Raw genomic sequence first — 13,301 nt, forward strand, 5'->3', positions numbered from 1 at the left:
GGGATGGACTGGGATGGACTGGGATGAACTGGGAGAGACTGGGATGGACTGGGAGGGACTGGGATGGAACTGGGAGGGACTGTGAGGGACTGGGATGGACTGGGATGGACTGGGATGAACTGGGAGAGACTGGGATGGACTGGGAGGGACTGGGATGGAACTGGGAGGGACTGTGAGGGACTGGGATGGGCTGGGAGAGACTGGGATGAACTGGGATTGCCTGGGATGGACTGGGAGGGAATTGGGATGGACTGAGATGAACTGGGATGGACTGGGAGGGACTGGGATTGGTTACTGGGAGCACCCCCCCCCCGCCGCTTCCCCCAGTGACGTCATTCATTAATGAGCCATCAGTCATTAATTAATCAATTAATTAATGGCACTTTATTAGTAATTACAGGCCCCGCCCCCTCATGGGCGTGGCCACTTGGTCACTGGGCGGGGCAAGAGGTCAGCGGTGGTCAGTGTCCCCAGGGGGTGGTCACTCACTGGTCATTCATTGGTCACTTAGTGGTCAGTGTCACAGAGGGGTGTCCTTGGGTTGGTCAGTCAGTCATTCATTGGTCACTCAGTGGTCACTCATTGATCACTCATTGGTCACTCATTGGTCAGTGTCACAGAGGGGTGTCCATGTGTTGATCACTCATTGGTCACTCAGTGGTCAGTGAATGGTCAGTGAATGATCAGTGTCACTAACAGGATGTCAGAGGGGGTGTCCATGTGTCGGTCACTCATTGGTCAGTGTCACAGAGGGGTGTCCATGTGTCGGTCACTCATTGGTCACTCAGTGGTCACTGTCACAGAGGGGTGTCCATGTGTCGGTCACTCATTAGTCACTCATTGGTCACTGTCACAGAGGGGTGTCCATGTGTCGGTCACTCATTGGTCACTCATTGGACACTGTCACAGAGGGGTGTCCATGTGTCGGTCACTCATTGGTCACTCATTGGTCACTCATTGGTCAGTGTCACAGAGGAGGTGTCCATGTGTCAGTCACTCATTGGTCACTCATTGGTCAGTGTCACAGAGGAGGTGTCCATGTGTCAGTCACTCATTGGTCACTCATTGGTCAGTGTCACAGAGGAGGTGTCCATGTGTCAGTCACTCATTGGTCACTCATTGGTCACTCATTGGTCACTGTCACAGAGGGGTGTCCATGTGTCGGTCACTCATTGGTCACTCATTGGTCACTCATTGGTCAGTGTCACAGAGGAGGTGTCCATGTGTCAGTCACTCATTAGTCACTCATTGGTCACTGTCACAGAGGGGTGTCCATGTGTTGGTCACTCATTGGTCATTCATTGGTCACTCATTGGTCACTGTCACAGAGGAGGTGTCCATGTGTCAGTCACTCATTGGTCACTCAGCGGTCACTTCTACCCCTCCGGCCACTGCAGACACCACTCCATGGCGTTCTGGAAAATTCTGAGCCAGGGCCCGTCTCCGACCTTGCTGCGTCCGGCGGCGGCCGCACTCCGGCCGGCCCAGGGGCACTGCCAGGCGCGCACTGACCGCTCGGGGTGCGGCATGGCCGCCAGGTGCCGACCGCAGGGGGACACCAGCGCGGCCGCGCCCTGGCCGGAGCCATTGGGGTTCGTGGGGTAGCACTCGGTGGGGACGCCGCGGTCATCGACGTAGCGCAGCGCGGCCAGACCGGACTAGACAGTGCGCACCAGCAGTGAGGGTGGGTGGAACTGGAACCGGCCTGGGAGAGCAGGGACAGAGCGGTCAGGGACTGGTGGGACTGGTTAGACTGGTTAGACCAGTTACTGACCAGTCATGGACTGATGAGACTGGTTAGACTCGTTAGACCAGTTACAGACCGGTCAGCAACTGGTGAGAGTGGTTAGACCAGTTACAGACTGGTGAGACTGGTTAGACCAGTGGCTGGTGAGCAACTGGTGGGACTGGTTAGACTGGTTAGACCAGTTACTGACTGGTCAGGAACTGGTGAGACTGGTTAGACCAGTGACTGACCGGTCAGGGACTGGTGGGACTGGTTAGACCAGTTACAGACTGGTCAGGGACTGGTGGGACTGGTTAGACCAGTGACACAGTGGTCAGCGACTGGTGGGACTGGTTAGACTGGTTAGACCAGTGACTGACCGGTCAGGGACTGGTGAGACTGGTTAGACCAGTTATAGACTGGTCAGGGACTGGTTAAACCAGTTACAGACTGGTCAGGGACTGGTGAGACTAGTCAGACCAGTTACAGACTGGTCAGGGACTGGTTAGACCAGTTAAACCAGTTACAGACTGGTTAGGGACCAGTTTGACCAGTTAAACCAGTTATAGACCAATTAGGGACTGGTTAGGCACTGGTTAAGCCAGTTACACCAGTTAGGGACCAGTTAGGGACTGGTTAACCAGTTACACCAGTTAGAGACTGGTTAAACCAGTTAGAAACCGGTTTGAGACAGCTTCTAGCCCAGTTCCACCAGTCCCTCCCAGTATAACCAGTGCTCCCAGTATCCCTCATTCCCCATCACTCCCAGTGCTCCCCAGTCCCTCCCAGTCCCTCCCAGTATAACCAGTGCTCCCAGTATCACCAGTATCCCTCATTCCCCATCACTCCCAGCCCCGCCCAGCCCCTCCCAGTCCCTCCCAGTCTCTCCTGGTCTCTCCCAGTATAACCAGTTTGCCCAGTACCTTCCCCGTGTGCCACCCAGACCCCGAGCCGCGCCCCCTCCATGCCCCGCAGCATCAGTGCCGGGCCCGGCTCCACCCGCACGGTCACGAATCGTGACTCAAAGCGACCCGAGAGGTTCCGCTCCAAGGCCACCGCCCCGGCTGGGCCCACGGGGACATCTGCGACACAGGAGTGACACCAGTGTCACCTCAGTGTAACCTCAGGGACACCAATGTGTCACCGGGGGAGGGGACAGCCAGGGGACACCCCCAGGGACGCCACCGCCCCAACCGGGCCCATGGGGACATCGCCTCTGACACGGGAATGGCACCAGGGTCACCTCAGGGACACCAGAATGTCACCTCAGTGTCACTGGGGAGGGGACAACCGGGGAACCCCTTGGGGACAGCCCAGGGACAGCCACGAAAGGGAAATCCCAAAGGGACAAAGTTGGGGACACTTCTGGGGACACTTTTGGTGACACCGGGTTGTGACACAGGTGGCACTCAGGTGACGCAGGTGACATTAATGACACTCAGGTGACACACAGGTGACACAGGTGACACTGAGCTCACACAGGTGACACAGGTGACACACAGGTGACACACAGGTGACACTCAGGTGACACAGGTGACACTGAGCTCACGCAGGTCACACACAGGTGACACAGGTGACACTCACCCGCTGGCAGTGTGCCCACCCAGCCCAGCAGCGCCATCAGCTGGCAGCCATTGCACACCCCAAGGCTGAAGGTGTCCCCAAGGCCCAGGTGTGACACAGGTGACATTGAGCACACACAGGTGACATAGGTGACACTGAGCACACACAGGTGACACTCAGGTGACACTCAGGTGGCACAGGTGACACACAGGTGACACTCAGGTGACACCGGTGACACACAGGTGACACACAGGTGACACTGAGCTCACACAGGTCACACACAGGTGACACAGGTGACACTCACCTGCTGGCAGTGTCCCCACCCAGCCCAGCAGTGCCATCAGCTGGCGGCCATTGCACACCCCGAGACTGAAGGTGTGACTCAGGTGACACACAGGTGACAGGGAGGTGACAGGAAGGTGGCACAGGTGACACAGGTGACACACAGGTGACACACAGGTGACACTCAGGTGACACAAAGGTGATACCCAGGTGTGACACTCACAGATTTCTCCAGGTACAGGGTCGGGTTGTCCATCAGAGCCTTCACCGTCCCCATCAGGTAGATCAGCAGCGCCAGGTTGTTCTGGACAATGTTGACGCGCACCTGGGGACAGGAGGGGAGACTGAGGGGACAGGTGGGGACAGCTGGGGACAGCTGCAGACATTGAGGGGACACCTGGGCACATCCCCTAAATTTTGGGGTGAATTCCCAGAATTTTGGGCTCAGGATTTTGGGGTAAATTCCCAAGATTTTGGGGTCAGGATTTTGGGGTGAATTCCCAGGATTTTTTGTCCCTCAACCCCTCGGAGATGAAGGTGCTGAAGCGCGGCAGCATCTGGTACAGCCCGGGGTCAGTGGCGATGCTCTGGAGAGGCTCCTGTGGGGACATTGGGGACATTTGGGGACATTGGGGGGATTGGGGACATTGGAAACATTAAAGATTTTTAGGGGATTCTTTAGGAAATTTTGGGGATTTTTGAGGAATTTTTGTAGGATTTTGGGTCTGTGATCCCTGCAGGATTTTGAGGTGACTCTGGTATTTTTGTGAGATTTTTATGGGATTTTTTGGGGGGTGATTCAGGATGATTTTGAGGCATTTTTGGGATGATTTTGAGCCAATTTTGGACCCACTTTTGTGCCGATTTTTTCGATTTTTTGGGGATTTTTTTGGATTTTGGAGTGATTTTGGGGTTTTGATCCCTGCAGGATTTTGGGGTGACTCAGGGATTTTTTGTGGGGAATTTGGCATTTTTTGGGATTTTTTTGGGGGTGATTCTGGATGATTTTGGGTTGATTTTTTGTATTTTTTGGGGAATTTTTTAGGATTTTGGGGTGTTTTGGGGGCTGTAACCCCTGCAGGATTTTGGGGTGACTTTGGGATTTTTTGGGATTTTTAGGGGCTTTTGGGTGATTTTTGTGCCAACTTTGTGCCAAATGCTTGGATTTTTATGGGATTTTTGGGGGATTTTTGCAGTTTTTGGGGTGATTTTGGGTCTGTGACCCCTGCAGGATTTTGGGATTTTTTAGGATATTTTCGGGGTTACTCCCAGCCCGTTTGGCCTCGCAGGACCCCACACAGGCCTCGATGATCTCCTTGTAGGGGCAGATTTGGGGCTGATTTTGTGGGTTTTTTATGGGATTCTTTTAGGATTTTGGGGTGATTTTGGCACTGTGACCCCTGCAGGATTTTGGGGTGACTCTGGGATTTTTGGGGGATTCTGGGGGGATTTTTTTAGGATTTTTGGGTGATTTTGGGGCTGTGACCCCTGCAGGATTTTGGGGTGACTCTGGAATTTTTTTGGGATTTTTTTGGAGCGATTCTAGATGATTTTGATGCATTTTTGGGGTGATTTTGTGCCGATTTTGTGCCGATTTTTTTGATTTTTTGTTGGATTTTTATGGGATTTTTTAGTTATTTTTTTAGGATTTTTTGGCTATGACCCCTGCAGGATTTTGGGGAGCTTTTAGGATATTTTTAGGGTGACTTACAGCCCATTTGGCCTCGCAGGACCCCACACAGGCCTCGGTGATCTCCCTGTAGTAGAGCTGCTGCTCCACCGAGAGCTCGTGGACGCTGCGCGGCTTCAGCCGCAGGGGGGACCCCTCCAGCAGGGGGGGCTTCTTCTCCTTCCCTGTTTGGGGCACCCCAAAAATGTCATAGATCCCCCGAAAATCACCTTGAGTTCCCAAAATTATCCTGAGCCCAAAAAATCCCCCCAAAATCCCATTTAAAGCAGCCCAAATCCACCAAAATTCACCCAAAATTAACCCCAAAATTGTCCCAAAATACACCCAAAAAATTCACTGAAAATCCCCCTCAAACAACCCCAAAATCCCCCTTAAATCTCTCCAAAATTCCTCTCAAATCACCCCAAAATTCCCCCCAAAATTCCCCCCAAAATTAGCCTAAAATTCCCAAAATCCACTTCAAAATCCCCCTAAAATTCCCAAAAATTCCCCCAAAAATTCCCTCAAACCCCCCCAAATTCACTCCAAAATTGCCCCAAATTTCCCAAAATCCTCCCCAAAAAGTCACTGAAAATTCCCCTCAAACCACCCCAAAATCTCCCTTAATTCTCTCCAAAATCCACCCCAAATTTCCCTCACATCCCCCCAAAATTCACCTCAAAATTCCCCCAACCCGCCCCAAAATTCACCCCAAAATTGTCCCAGAATTCCCCCAAATCCCCCCAAAAATTCACTGAAAATTCCCCTTAAAGAACCCCAAAATTCCTCAAAAGTCCTCTCAAATCACCCCAAATTCACTCCAAAATTGTCCCCAAAGTTGTCCCAAAATTCCCCAAATCCACCCAAAAATCCCCCTAAAATTTCCCTCAAACTTCCCCCCAAAATTTTCCCAAAATTGTCCCCAAAATCCACCCAAAAATTCACTGAAAATCCTTCTAAAACAACCCCCAAATTCCCCAAAATCCCCCTTAATTCTTTCCAAAATCCCCTAATATTCCTCTCAAATCCCCCCAAAATTCACCCCAAAATTGCCTCAAAATTCACTGAAAATCCCCCTCAAATTCCCCAAAATCCCCCCAAAATTCCCCCATATTTCCCTCAAATCCCCCCAAATTCCCCCCACAACTGGTCCCAAAATTCCCCAGAATCCCCCCAAAAATTCATGAAAATCCCCCTCAAACCCCAAAATTCCCCAAATCCACCCCAAAATCCCCCCAAAATCCCCTTTAAACCCCCCAAACCCCCCCAAAAAATTCCCTTTAAATCCCCCAAATCCCCCCAAAAACTCCCCAATTCCCCCTCAATCCCCCCAAAATCCCCTTTAAACCCCCCCAAATCCCCTTTAAATCCCTTAAATCCCCCCAAACTCGCTAAATCCCCCCAAAATCCCATTTAAACCACCCCAAAAATCCCCTTTAAATACCCCAAAATCCCTCCTAAATCCCAAAATCCCCCCAAAAATTCCTTTAAACCACCCCAAACCCCCCCAAAAATCCCCATTAAACCCCCCAAATCCCCCCAAAAATCCCCATTAACCCCCCCCAAATCCCCTTTAACTCCCCCAAAAGTCAAAAAAGTCCTTCAAAAACCCCCTTTAAATCCCCCAAAAATCCCCATTAAACCTCCCCAAACCCCCCAAAATTCCCAAAAATCCCCCAAAAATCTCAAATCCTGACCTTTGGGGTCAGCCCCAGCCCCCCTCCGGCCCTTTGTTTTTTGGGGTCCCCTCCTGCTCCTGGCCGGGCTTGGCCAATTTCAGGGGCTCGGGGCCCCAAAAAAATCCCCAAAATTCCCCAAAAATACCAAAAAATCCCAGACCCCCCAAAATTCCCAAATTCCCCTCATAACTCCTCCCAAAATTCCCAAATCCCTCAAAATCCCCTCATAACTCCACCCAAAATCGCCCTGAAATACCCCAAAATTGCACTAAAAAAAAAACCCAAAAAATTTTAAAAATCCAAAAAAATCCCCCAAAAAAATCCCCAAACTCCCAAAAATTCCCAAATCCCCCAAAATTCCCCAATTCCCCTCACAACTTTCCCCAAAAGTCAAAAAATTCCCCCAAATCCCCTCATAACTCCACCGAAAATCACTCTGAAAACCTCCAAAATGGCGCTCAAAAATCTCTAAAAACAATTTTTAAAAATAAAAAAAAATTCCAAAAATATCCAAAATATTCTCAAAAAATCCTAAATCCCCCAAAATTCCCCAAATCCCCTCATAACTCCCTCAAAAATTATGCCCAAAATGGCATCCAAAATTGCACAAAAATTAAATTTTTTTTTAAATCCTAAAAAACCCCAAAAATTCCCCCAAAAATAGAAAAAAAAATCCAAAATACACAAAAATTCCCCTAATCCTCTCACAACTCTCACCAAAATTCCCAAAATTTCCCAAAATCCCTTCATAACTCCACCCCCAACCCTCCAAAAATGGCGTCAAAAATTGCACAAAAATTCAAAACAAATTTTAAAAAATCCCAAACAAGTCCCAAAAATTCCCAAAAAATCAAAAACCAAAAAAATTTCCCCAAATCCCTTCATAACTCCCTCCAAAATTCCCAAATGCACCCAAAATCCCCTCATAACTCCACACAAAATTGCTCTAAAATACCCCAAAATGGCGCTAAAAAATTCCTAAAAAATTTTTAAAAATCTAAATAAAATCCAAAAAAAAATCCCCAAACTTTCCAAACAATCCCAAATCCCCCCAAATTCCTAAATTCCCCTCATAACTCCCTCCAAAATTGCCAAATTCCTCAAAATTCCCCAAAATCCCCTCATAACTTCATCCAAAATGGCGGCAAAAATTGCACAAAAATTTAAAAAAATTAAAAAAAAAAAATTAAAAAAATTAAAAAAACCTCTAAAAAATCCCAAAAATCTCAAAAAATTCCCAAAAAAATCCCAAAAGTTCCTGACCCTTGAGGCAGTCATCCAGGGGCACCCTGGGCAGGGGGGTGTTGATGATGTCGCTGAGATTCACCCAAAATCCCCCTAAAAACTCAAAAAGCATCCCCAAAAAATAAAAAAAAAAATCACAAAAACTGCAAAAAAGTCACAAAAATTCCCAAATGCCCCCAAATCCCCTAAATTTCCTCATAACTCTATCCAAAATCCCCTAAATGGTGCCAAAAATTGCGTCAAAATTAAATAAAATTTTAAAAAATATTTTAAAAATCCCCAAAATTCCCAAAAAAGCCCTAAAAATCCAAAATAGCCCAAAAATACCCAAAAATTCCCAAATCCCTCCAACGCCACTAAAATCCCCTCATAACTTCACCCAAAATGTATCCAAAAATGGCACCAAAAATTAAAAAAAATTCAAAACAATTCAAAATAAATTTGTAAAAATAAAAAAAAATTCCCAAAAATTCCCGAAAAATTCCCAAATGTTCCTGATCCTAGACGCAGATGTCCAGGGGCATCGTGGGCAGGGGGGTGTTGATGATGTCTCTCAGATCCACCAAAATCCCCCCCAAATCCCCTCATAACTTCCCTCAAAATCCCCCTAAAAATTAAAAAAAAATAAATCCCATAAATTAAAAAAAAAATCCCCTAAAAAATTCCTAAAATTCCCAAATCCCCCAAAATTCCCAAATTCTCCTCATAACTCCCTCCAAAATCCCAAATCCACCCAAAATCCCCTCATAACTTCACCCAAAATGGCACCAAAAATGATGTAAAAATTTAAAAAAAAATTAAAAAAAGATTCCAAAAAGTCCTCCAATGTTGCTGACTCTTGAGGCAGACGTCCAGGGGCACCCTGGGCAGGGGGTGTTGATGATGTCGCTCAGATTCACCTCCTTCTCCTCGTAGAAGTAGACCTCGCAGCCACCGCAGGCAATGCAGAACAGAATGAACACCTGGGTGTGGAACCCGTACAGGGGCTGGGAATGAGGAATAAAATTGGGGCTTTGTGGTTTTTCCAAATTTTAAGAAATTTTTCCCTAATTTTTGTGGATTTTCCTCAATTTTTGGGATTTTCCACAATTTTAGGGGGATTTTCCCCAATTTTAGAGGGATTTTTCCTTGATTTTTTGGGAATTTTTCCATGAATTTGGGGAATTTTTCACAATTTTAGGGTGGTTTTCCTTGATTTTGGGAAAATTTCCCCCAATTTTAAGGGGATTTTCCTTCAATTTTAGGGGAATTTTCCACGATTTTGGGGCAATTTTCCCCAATTTTAGGGGAATTTTCCCCAGTTTTCAGAAGATTTTTCTAACTTTAGGAGAATTTTTCAAAATTTTGGGATAATTTTCCATGATTTTAGGGAATTTTCCCCAATTTTATGGGAATTTCCTCAATTATTGGTGAATTTTTCCATAATTTTGAGAAAATTTTCCCTGATTTTGGGAGGATTTTTCTCAATTTTTGGGGAATTTTTCACAATTTTAGGAAAAAATTTCACAATTTTAGGAGTATTTTTCACAATTTTGGGGTTCTTTTCCCCAATTTTTGGGGACTTTTCTCCATTTTGGGTGAATTTCCCTCAATTTTAACGAATTTTCCTTCAATTTCTAATTTTTCCCTAAATTTTGGGTGAATTTCTATCAATTTTGGGCAATTTTCCTCGAATTTTGAGCGTTTTTTTTCCTAAATTTTTTGTGTGAATTTCTCTCAATTTTGGGCAATTTTCCTTAATTTTTTTAGCCTAAATTTGGAGGCGTTTTCCTCCTTTTTGGGAGAATTTCCCTCAATTTTGGGCAATTTTCTTTGAATTTTGCTTTTTTTCCTAAATTTCTAAATTTGCCTAATTTTCCCCCTCAATTTTGGGTGAATTTCCCTCAATTTTTAATAATTTTCTTTCAATTTTGTTATTTTTTAATTTCCTAAATTTCCCCAATTTTCCTAAATTTTTTCTACTCCATTTTGGGTGAATTTTCCTCAATTTTGGCCAATTTTCCTTCAATTTTAAAATTTTTTCCCCTTATTTCTTTGGATTTTTTTCCAATTTTGGGTAAATTTCCCCCAATTTTTTCGCAATTTTTTCCCTTTTCCTGGATTTCAGGGATTTTCCCCAAATTTTGGATTCCTATAAATATTTCTGGTAATTTCTCCTTTTTTGTGGGTTTTTTCCCTCCATTTTGGGTGAATTTCCCTCAATTTTGGCCAATTTTCCTTCAAATTTTAATTTTTTTTTCCTTAAATTTTGGGGATGTTTCCCAATTTTGGGTGAATTTTCCCCATATTTTGGATAATTTTCCTTCATTTTTAAAAACCTTTTTCCCTTAAATTTTTTAAATTTTTCTCCATTTTGGGTGAATTTCCCTCAATTTTGGCCAATTTTCCTTCAATTTTTACTTATTTTTTCCCTTAAGTTTTTGGAATTTTTCTGCATTTTGTGTGAATTTCCCTCCATTTTGCTCAATTTCCCTTCAATTTTTAATTTTTTTCCCTTAAATTTTGAATTTTTTTTCCATTTTGGGAGAATTTCCCTCAATTTTGGGCAATTTTCGTTCAATTTTTAATTTTTTACCCACATTTTGGGAGAATTTTATTCAATTTTGGTCAATTTCGCTTCAATTTTTTAATTTTTAAAATTTTAAAATTTTTCCCAATTTTGGTTGAATTTCCCCCAATTTTCTCCCAATTATTTTTTGCCTATTCCTGGATTTTAATGATTTTCCCCAAATTTTGCATTCCTGTGAATTTTTGGGGTAATTTCTCCATTTTTTGTGGTTTTTCCCTTCAATTTTGGGTGAATTTCCCTCAATTTTGGCCAATTCCCCTTCAATTTTTTTAATTTTTAAAATTTTGAAATTTTTCCCAATTTTGGTTTAATGTCTCCCAATTCCTCCCATTTTTTTTCCTTTTTCCTGGATTTTAGTGATTTTCCCTAAATTTTGCATTCCCATGAATTTTTGGGTCAATTTTTCCACATTTTGGTTAAATTTTACCTCCACATTTTTTAATTTCAAAGTCAGAGCCAGGTCCCCGGTCGTGAGCTTTCGTCTCTTGTCCATATGTATGAACTTCAGGGCGTCCTTTTGGGGCAAAAAACCGAGTTTTAGGGAAAATTTGGGGGGAAAATGGATTTTTCAGTAAAAAAGGGGATTTTTTGGGGAAATGGAAGGATTTTTTTAGGGGGAAAAATAGAATTTTTTGGGGGGGAAAATGGGATTTTTTTGGGTAAAATAATGAGATTTTGGGAAAATTTGGGTGAAAATGGGAAAAAAGGGATTTTTGGGGAAAAATGGGATTTTTTTGGTAAAAAATCGGATTTTTTGGGGGAAATGGGATTTTTGGGTGGAAAAATGGATTTTAGGGGGGAAAATGGCATTTTTTCGGGGTAAAAAACTGGGACTTTTTGGAATTAATAAAGTGAATTTAGGGGCAAAAAAAGTAAGATTTTTAGAGTAAAAATAAAAGGGATTTTTGGGGAGGGAAAAGGGGATTTTTTGGGAGGAAAAAACGGGATTTTTGGGAAAAAATGGGATTTTGGGGGGTTAAAAACTGAGATTCTGGGAAAATTTGGGAGGAAAAAGGATTTTTGGGAGTAAAATGAGAATTTTTGGGAAAATACGGATTTTTGGGGTAAAGGGAGGTTTTTTGGGGGTAAAAAACCCGAGAATTTGGGAAAATTTGGGAGGCCATGGGAAAAATGGGATTTTTGGGGAGAAAAAAGGAGGATTTTTTGGAAAAATTTATTTTTTTGGGGGGGAAAAAAAGATTTTTGGAGTTAAATCCGGGGGGAATGGATTTTTTAGGGAAAAAAATGGGATTTTTTGGGGAAAATGCGATTTTATGGGGAAAAATGGAATTTTTTTGGGAAAAATGGGATTTTGGGGGGAAAAATGGGATTTTTGGGGGAAAAGGGGATTTTTTTGGGGAAAAAGGGATTTTTTTGGAGGAAAAATGGGATGTGTTGGGGGTAAAAAAGTGATTTGGGGAAAATTTAAGGGGAAAATGGGATTTTGGGGGGGAAAAGGGGATTTTTTTGGGAAAAAATGGGATTTTTTTGGGGAAAAGAACCACAGATTTTGGGGGGAAAACAAACGGATTTTTGGGGGGAAAATAGGATTTTTTGTGGTGTAAAATAATGAGATTTTGGGAAAATTTGCTGGGGAAATGGGGAAAATGGATTTTTTTGGGAAAAAATGCGATTTTGGGGAGGAAGTGGGATTTTTGGGGGGTAAAAAAAGAGATTTTTGGAAAATTTGGGGAGAAAAGGAGTTTAGGAAAAAAATTGATTTTTTGGGGTAAAAATGGGATTTTTTCGGGAGAAAAATGGGATTTTTTGGTGGGGGAATGAGATTTTTTTTGGGGGGAAATGGATGTTTTTGAGGAAAAAAGATATTTTTTGGTTAAAAAAGGGATTTTTTGGGAGTAAAAAAATGGAATTTTGGGAAACTTTGGGGAAAAATGGATTTTTGGGGGAAAAGGGGATTTTTTTTGAGAAAAAAAACCAGATTTTTTGGGAAAAAAAAAGGGATTTTATGGGGAAAAACCGGCATTTTTTTGGGGGGGAATGGGATTTTTGGGGGGCAAAAAATGAGATTTTCAGAGTAAAAACAGGGAAAGAAAAACATTTTTTGGGGAAGAAAAGGGGATTTTTTCAGAAAAAAAGGGGATTTTTCGGGGTTTAAAAAACGATTTTTCGGGGGGAAAAATGGGATTTTTTTTGGGGAATAAAGGAGATTTTGGGGGCTAAAAATGAGATTTTGGCATGGGACCTGGGGGGTAAAAGGGGATTTTTGGCGATAAAAAATGGATTTTTTGGGGAAAAGGGAGTTCAGAAAAATTTTGAATTTAAAAAAAGGGATTTTAGAGGGGATTTGGGGGAAAAAATAAATTTAAGAAAGGATTGGAGTGGGTTTGAGGGGAAAAGGGAGAGGAGGAGGAGGAGGAGGAGGAGGACGAGGAGGAGGACGAGGAGGAGGAAGGATCTGGGTGGGAGGAGGAGGATGGAGGAGGTGAGAGAGGAGGAGGTGGCCCTGAGGGGCATGGGGACAGCACTGGGGACACGGGAACAGCTCTGGGGACACGGGGACAGCGCTGGAGGTGGCCCTGAGGGGCATGGGGACATCTCTGGGGACAT

General features: G+C 44.2%; 1 protein-coding gene across 1 annotated transcript in view; it reads right to left on the reverse strand.

Moving 5' to 3' along the window:
- Positions 1-361: 361 nt before the first annotated feature.
- LOC117011587 overlaps positions 362-13,301 on the reverse strand; it is a 40,840-nt gene continuing 27,900 nt past the window's right edge. Inside the window, exons 2-6 of the mRNA XM_033087004.1 lie at positions 11,161-11,247; positions 9,001-9,126; positions 5,283-5,425; positions 3,795-3,896; positions 362-1,705 (exon numbers count right to left, since the gene is read on the reverse strand). Coding sequence (XP_032942895.1) covers positions 1,364-1,705; positions 3,795-3,896; positions 5,283-5,425; positions 9,001-9,126; positions 11,161-11,247 — 800 coding nt within the window. The 3' untranslated portion in view covers positions 362-1,363. The remainder of the gene's footprint in view (positions 1,706-3,794; positions 3,897-5,282; positions 5,426-9,000; positions 9,127-11,160; positions 11,248-13,301) is intronic.

This window comes from Catharus ustulatus, unplaced genomic scaffold, assembly GCF_009819885.2.
Source record: "Catharus ustulatus isolate bCatUst1 unplaced genomic scaffold, bCatUst1.pri.v2 scaffold_97_arrow_ctg1, whole genome shotgun sequence".
NCBI lineage: Eukaryota > Metazoa > Chordata > Aves > Passeriformes > Turdidae > Catharus > Catharus ustulatus.